This window comes from Pollachius pollachius (assembly GCF_949987615.1).
Source record: "Pollachius pollachius genome assembly, chromosome: 6".
In the NCBI taxonomy this organism is placed as follows: Eukaryota; Metazoa; Chordata; class Actinopteri; order Gadiformes; family Gadidae; genus Pollachius; species Pollachius pollachius.
Window position 1 is genome coordinate 13,492,115 of NC_136939.1, and position 7,500 is coordinate 13,499,614.

The 7,500-nt window shown below is 45.7% G+C and overlaps 1 protein-coding gene across 1 annotated transcript in view; it reads left to right on the top strand.

Annotated features, from left to right (window-relative positions):
- cadm1a (cell adhesion molecule 1a) overlaps window positions 1-7,500 on the top strand; it is a gene marked incomplete at both ends in the record, with an annotated part of 247,721 nt that overhangs the window by 215,872 nt on the left and 24,349 nt on the right. The window contains one exon of the mRNA XM_079737454.1: window positions 1,061-1,233. Coding sequence (XP_079593580.1) covers window positions 1,061-1,233 — 173 coding nt within the window. The remainder of the gene's footprint in view (window positions 1-1,060; window positions 1,234-7,500) is intronic.

Here is a 7,500-nt window from a genome sequence, read left to right on the forward strand (position 1 = left end):
ATCTGTTTTTTTTTAAATTACCTCTCTCATGTACTCTGCCTCCATTCCCCATCTGATCTATTTCAAATGGAGGAAAATGAGTTAAACTGCCAGAATGCGAGGCAACAGAAGAGGGGGAAAGAGCGGGGGAGGCAGAGAGAGAGAGAGTCATTCTCCAGGGAAATAACAGCCACCACCGGTGGTCCTGGAAGGTTGCCTTTACAAAATGGAGGTGTTTTGGTCCTCGGAATGATGTTTATTTTTCCTTCTTTGTCACCAGCCATATTGAGCTGGTTCTGTGAAGACTATGCCATTTTTGTTTAATTTGAAACGAATATGTGTCATAAATGTTTACGTCAAATGCAAAGATGAGGTCAAAGACTATGACAGGTCCAGCTTAGATGCATTCATACTTTAAACTAAATAGTTGCATTCTCTCGAAAATCTTTTTCTGCCTTGTGTATAAGGATTGTCCCTGCATATTGGCGAGGCATTTTCAAAAGCGTTTCCCTTCTCACAGACTCTCTAACTTAGGTAACGATGCACTTTGCATTCAGTTCCCCTGGTGCTGTACTGTAGGAGGAACAATGGCAGTCACAATGAGCCAGGTGACGTAATGCTACAAAAACAGGTGTGGAGCTGCAAAGCAAACCCACACATTCACGCAAACCATAAATGTCAGAAACTATTTACTACACTTTAACGAAGGGTGAAATAAAAAGTGCTGCACTCAGCTCAGAGAAATGAACTCGCTAAATATTTCTTAGTAAGTGTCCAAGAGTGGCTTAATCCTGGCAAGAACTGTTTTTGGCTGAAAGACATGAGCTACTACACGCTGGGCGTTCTGTATTCACAGCCGAGCGTGATAGTATATCAGAGGGGTTGGCATGGGTGAATAGAACACTCCATTCCTCGCCAAAAGGTACTCAGTTTGATCACCAAGGTCTCCCAGACGCCTCTCCCCTTCTCCCAGCTTCCTGAAAGACCCCGGTATCTGCATCCACCGCCGGTCGCTGTGTGTAAGAGCGTCCGCTAAGTGATCCAACGGTAAGCACGGGTCTTGCTGTCTCTCTCCTCTCAGGCCGCAGAAGGTGAAGTGGGTGAAGGTGGACGACGAATTCCCGTCCCACGCCGTCATCACGGGCGGCGACCTGTACATCGAGAACCTCAACAAGTCGTACAACGGAACGTACCGCTGCGTGGCCACCAACACGGTGGGCGAGGCCTACGAAGACTATGTCCTCTACGTCTACGGTATGCCCTCGTGAGGGGTTTGGGTGGGGGGGTGGCGGAGTGTGTGTGTCCGTTGTTGTGCTGCTGTTTTCATCTTTTAACTTGGCGGCCCCCCCCCCCCCTTTCTCCAGCCGCTCATCCCCTGCCTGGATGCGCACCTTTGTTCCTTCGTTTTTTAATGAGTAATGATGTCTTCTTTCATGCCCTACCTTCGTTGGTGTTTTGTTCCTGCCTTCTTTCATGCCGGCCTTCCTTCCGTCCTTATTTTCCCGCCTCCCTTCCATCACGCCCCCATTCATCCATGGCTTTTCTCCTATTAAGCACGACTTTCTTCCGTTTTCTCTCTCCTGTCTTCCCTTCCCTCCATTTTTTTCTCCTCCAATCCCTGCCCATGAACACTTTCTTTTCAGGGTTGTTGTCAAGGCGACACGGAGGCTTCTGAGATCTATCTGTTTACAGCCTCGGATGAAATGAATGCCACTTTTCTCATGTCAACCATGCAGTTATCACGTCCAAACTCAAGCTCCTCTAATCTAATAGCATCTATAAGTACATATATACATTTATATGTATATATAGAGATATATATGAGCATCACATCTTTCCCCCCCCCCGCCTCTACCATTATCTCCCCATGCTCTGAAACCTTCAGTACGTTTTGGGCTTCTGTGTATTATACTCTAATGTGCTCATTTAGCTGTGGCCGCCCAAATTACCGTTTCGCTATCTTTGCTTTTCGTAGGTGCCAAGCTCGCACGCAGAGGAGTAGTTTAGCTTTTTTCTTTTTAAATTATTTTCTAACCGGTAATTATTGCAGTGAAAACATTTGTGCCGCTTGTTTTATTTTTCGTCTCTTTGTCATTTATTCTCGAACTAACAATAAAGTGTCCACAGCGACGGACGGTCTGCCAGTTAAAGGGAGGCTTCCTCAGAGCACTAATGATGAACACTGTCAAGAAGCACATGGTCACTACGATACTGCTTATACCGCCACCTGCTACCTGAAAGCTGTTAGTAGTTTGCAATGGATAGAGTACGCTTTCTTTTATTCACTTGTGTGTGTGTGTGTGTGTGTGTGTGTGTGTGTGTGGTTGTGTGTGTCTTCGTGTACACACAATTGAATTTGAATGTGTCTGCTAATGGTGTTTGTGTGTCTGTGTGTGAGTGTGTGTGTGTCTTTGTGTAAACACAATTTAATTTTTATGTGTCTGCTAATGGTGTGTGCGTGTGTGTGTGTGTGTGTGTGTGCATACATGGCACTTCACTGTGCTCTTTGCTTTTCTCATAATCATAATTACCAGTTTCAAAGACAAGTGTGTGCTGAAAGAAAACAATTTTTTTCCTGTGCCTGTGTGTGTGGCGGGCAGGGGGAGGGGGGGTAGCAGGTGAAAATACATTATTCAAGAAAAAAAAAGAGAATTGCCTTGATTATTCAAAGGCCGGCAACAGTACTTTTTGTACCTGATTTGCGGATCTTCTGCCTGAATATTCATCGCCTCCATAACAATAAGGGACTGAAGAATGTAACAAAAGATAGTCTTGAATAGATAAAAATGCCAGTTGCCCTGAGCCACATCTTTTATTTTAAATGTTCACCATTCCCTCAATGGAAGGAATGAGAACGTATTATAACTTGAAAGAACATTAGAATGCACAAAGGTTTTTCAATCATCATGTATCCTGTGTGTGTGTATGTGTGTGTGTGTGTGTTTGTGTGCGTGCGTGCGTGCGTGCATGCGTGCCTGTTTGTATAGGCAGTAAGCTGCTGTGAGCTGCTCAGTGACAATCAACAGCTGTGTAATAGCAGATGTCTGACAATACTATTCTATACATTCATGTTAACAGTCGTAGGCGCCCCTCAAAAAGATCTGTACGCTTCAAAGAACAAAGGCATAAATCATCTTTACCAATTTTGCTAACAGTCCATATATATCAGTATATATGATATAAGTATAAATATATATATTACAGTATGGAAAGACAGATCGCTTAATCACTCAATATTCTCAAATCGCAGTGGGATTTATTTGTGTTCCCTGTGTGTGCGTGTGTGTGTGTGTGTGTGTGTGTGTGTGTGTGTGTGTGTGTGTGTCTGTGTGTCTGTGTGTGTTTGTGTGTGTCTGATATGAAAGGACTATGACAGAAGCTGCTTCTGCTTTGACCCTTGTCCGCATACTCCAACCTGCTGAAAAGACACCACACCCCCACTGAGATTACAATGTGTTGGTGAATTGTACAGAGCTGTGTGTGAATCTGGCTCAGACAATGCACGACACCGTGGGGGTGGCCTTGGAAGTCTGTCTCTCTCTCTTGCTCTCTTTTGCTCTGTCTCGCTCTCTTGCTCTGATGCTGCCTCGGACGCCCACCCCTCACCACCATGGTGAGATCAACTAAAAACGACAGACACACACAAAGATAAACACAGTAATGCAACATTTGGGACCACTGAAAGGCCTGGGACATAATACCAACAGCCATTACAGGAAAGAAACCCTCTGTAAAAGCCAGCCTTTTAATGTTTCCCACCCCCTTCCCCCATCCTAATAAGGTACCTAAATGCCAGCGCCACCACGGTCCATGGTCCACATACAAAAATCATGTAACAAAACAAGTTTGAATAAAAAGTGTGCTGGGCCATCACAAAAGCCCCTCGCCCTCTCTCATCCCAAGAGTCGCCCAAAGCCAGGACTAAGGTAACGATCATAGTGGTCGAGCAAACGCAATCTCATGTCCCGTTAGAAGACACTACTAAGGGCGTCCCACTCAAGGAACAACCTCGGTTAGGCTGCAGATCGGCGTGCTTGGGCCGGGAGTCAAACACACCTAAACACTAGAATACCCCCAAACATTTGATGTGACAGACATGCACACCCCCCTTCTGCTCCATTCACCTCCCAAAATGCATCAGGAGCCACGAGGCCCTGGCGATTAATCCTGCCGCGGCGTCGCAGCTCATGCACCCCCAGCAACGGCGGCCGCAGTTTCCTGCCTGACAGCGGCACTCTTTTACAGCCAATAAAAAGAGCTGGCTCCTAAATTCTCACTTGCCTCCCTGCGCCTGCTTCAATACTGCCCAATTTTTTATTGCATGGTAGCGGCTTGTTTATTGACCCTGTTGCGCTCTATTCGTCTTCCTTTATGTCTTCACTCATTCCTCGGAGCCCCTCCGGTTGCTTTTGTCCGGGCTGGCCTAGGGGGACTCTCCTGATGGCACCGTTTCCCCCCCCCCCCCCCCCCCCCCGGCTCAGAGATGGGAGCAGGCAGCTCGCATTCTAAAGCTTGTGGTTACATCGTTGGATAACGGCTTTTTCGTAATATTCTAAATTTAACAACGTTTGACGCTCACGAATGCAGCAGAGGCTAGTGCCTTCACTGCGGTCTTGGAACGGAAGCCAATTTGTATTGCAGGGATTTTTCAATTCGTTTTTTGGGGTTTTTTTTACTTGAGATTGTCTGAATCTGATTGGTCTTAACCAGATTTCAACTTAGTAAGTTGAAATAGTTCGATGGAGGTGTCCAAAGGGGAATAGTGTTGGAATTAGGGTGAGTTTGTATGACGCAAATGCGGTTGATTTTTGTTTTCAATGCAGAACATTGAAAACAAATAAGAATTAGGATTTTAATATATTAATAGTGGTTACTTACTTTATGGGAAAGGAAGGAGAGGGACTCCGGTGATGACATTGTTTAAAAACCTTTCCATGTTAAATGGACTCTGAACAGTAAAATCCACATCTTCACTGATATTTTAGGTCCAAAATACGATGGCCAAAGGAGTCATAAGGAATTAACTCTGCTGACCACAGCAGCAGGGTGCCTATGTGAACGGCTTAGATGTGCCTCTGGACACGGCATGGCTTAACATATGATTAAACCTTAAACCTGCCCAATTTAAGGCGAAGCATACTCAATTGACAAGTCTCTCAGTGGATACCTCAGCCCCCCTCTTCAAAATTCATAAGTCATGAATGTAAAAATAATAAAGAGTGCAGTGAGTCAGCAAGGAGCGAGAGCAAACTCAAACGTGCACCACATCTGAAAGCTAATCAGCTCCAGTGTGCTTTGATATCCGTGCACCGGCTAGCCGCAGAAAACACAAAAAACAGAAGGCAGGGCCAAAACATGCAGTAAACACGGGGCCAGTCTTCCAGTCTGTTGCCTTTAATCTTTTCCTTTTTTTCCCCCCTCGTCGCTGCTAAGTTTTTAATGAGCTATTGACACTGATCCCGAACATCTGCCCGGGCCCCTCGCAGTTCATGATGGGATAAAACCAATTAAGTGGAACCACTGCCGAGCTGGCTGGAGTGAGCCTGATCTCCTGAGCATGTGCGAAAACTCATCAGTGCAAACCTTCTCCTCTTGCCAGACGTTCCCCAACCAGCCCCCCTCCCCCCATCGGACCACCTCCACAGCCATCGGCCGTTCCGCACAGAAGCCCTTTGTTTCGGTTTTGAGCAGTATTTTTTAAACACTAGGTGAATTAAACAAGAGGAAGGTGCATGTTTTAAGAAAACTGCCACCTCAGCACAGTGTGTTTAGTATTGATCTGCCACACCTGAAGGCCTTGATGATTTGCATCTGAACTTTTGCTGCAGGCCGAATTCCGAGAGGCTACATAGGCCTCTCTGCCTTCCCCTTTTTTATTGTTTGATCCTAATTCTAATGAGGAAGAATAAAACAACAGTATTTTTGGAAAATATTAAAAGCCAAGCAGCCAGTGGTAAAACAACTGTGTTCTGCCCTGGAGGTAGACAATCCTCAAGACCACAAACAACCAATGTGCCCTAAGGGAAGACAGAGCTCCTCTTAGTAGATCTTTACCGCCTCTGCCTTTTATTCACTATTAACCTGATTGAAATGAAACTAAATGTTCACTTTTGATTACAAGTACACCGAAAATCAGGTTTTACCTGTGTAGGAGATGAAACAGAATAACGTTGGTTCGTCAACTCAAACGAGAACCCCAAGGAAGCTCTGGTTAGCTGTGGTTCATGCTACGTTACTCTTACGTTGAACATTCCCTGTTGTGTTGGTGCTTTCACTCATTCCATTGGACGGGAACGCATAATAAAATATAGACACTGTCCTTGCGGAAGGTCTTATAAGTATGCATGTTATACTTAACTGAACTGGATGCCTTATTCAAAGCATTTGGGCATTCGATTTCCTTGTTCCATCAAAAAGACCAACAAGCCTGATCTAATTGATCGCAACTTTATGGTTTTACGTCTCATTTGGCCGCATCACCACGTCCGTTAGACATGGTGATGGGGCTGTGATGAGGATTCGAGTCAGGAACTCTGTTTGTTGCATTGGAGGACAAAAGGAAGAGATTGACGTCACGTTCGCATCACTACTTGCTCATGGTCCGAAAAGACAAAGTCTTTGTGTCCTCAGTGTGTAGCTTTAGACACAAGTCTGCAGCAAAACTTTGCTTTTGTCGTTGACATTGTCTTTCATATTGCAATGTGTCCTTTTTCTTCTGCCAACATTCAAAAGGCAGAAATATCAGTTTTTTTAAAGGATAACAATTCAAGCCAAGTTTACTTTCAAGGCAGTCCACTTGTTCATCTCGGTCCCAATTTCATCTAAGAAGAGATGCCTTTGTAGGGTAGCACGATGAGTTGCTCCCTAGCAACACATTCTCTCTCTCTCTCTCTCTCTCTCTCTCCCTCACTCCCCCACCCATTTTGCTAAAAAAGAAAACACTCCTGAAAGACACTGCTTGTCTTCCTTGGTTTTTTTTTGTCCTCCCCACCCCCCTATTTCGATTCTTGCACCTTTTGCGTGAGCCCCGCGGCGTTCAGTCCACTATCCAGGAGGAAAGCAGCAGCATGCAGAGGCTGCTAACCAGGGCCGAGCTGCCTGCGGCTGCTTACGGCCACGCCTCCTCTGCCTCCACAGGGGAACTGTCACTGTTGATATCTCCTGTGGCTGTCTGCCCAGGTTGAAGGTGTCTGTGTGTGTGTGTGTGTTTGTGTGTGCAGGTGTGTGTGTGTGTGTGTGTAGATGTGTGTGTGTGTGTGTGTGTGTAGGTGTGTGTGTGTGTGTGTGTGTTTGTGTTTGTGTGTGTGGGAGAGGGGGGAGAGGTCCTACCTGTCTAATGAAATAAAACAATTACAAATAAGGCTTGGACTCTTGCTAAAGGCATTCCTGGCACTCTCTCCAACGGGAGCGAACGCACACGGTTTATTACAGAGGTGGTTTCCTCCATGTTGCCGTCGATGTAGCTCTTGGATCAGGATCCCGGGTTTGTTGGTCGCCAGATACCGCGTTCTTCGATGACAT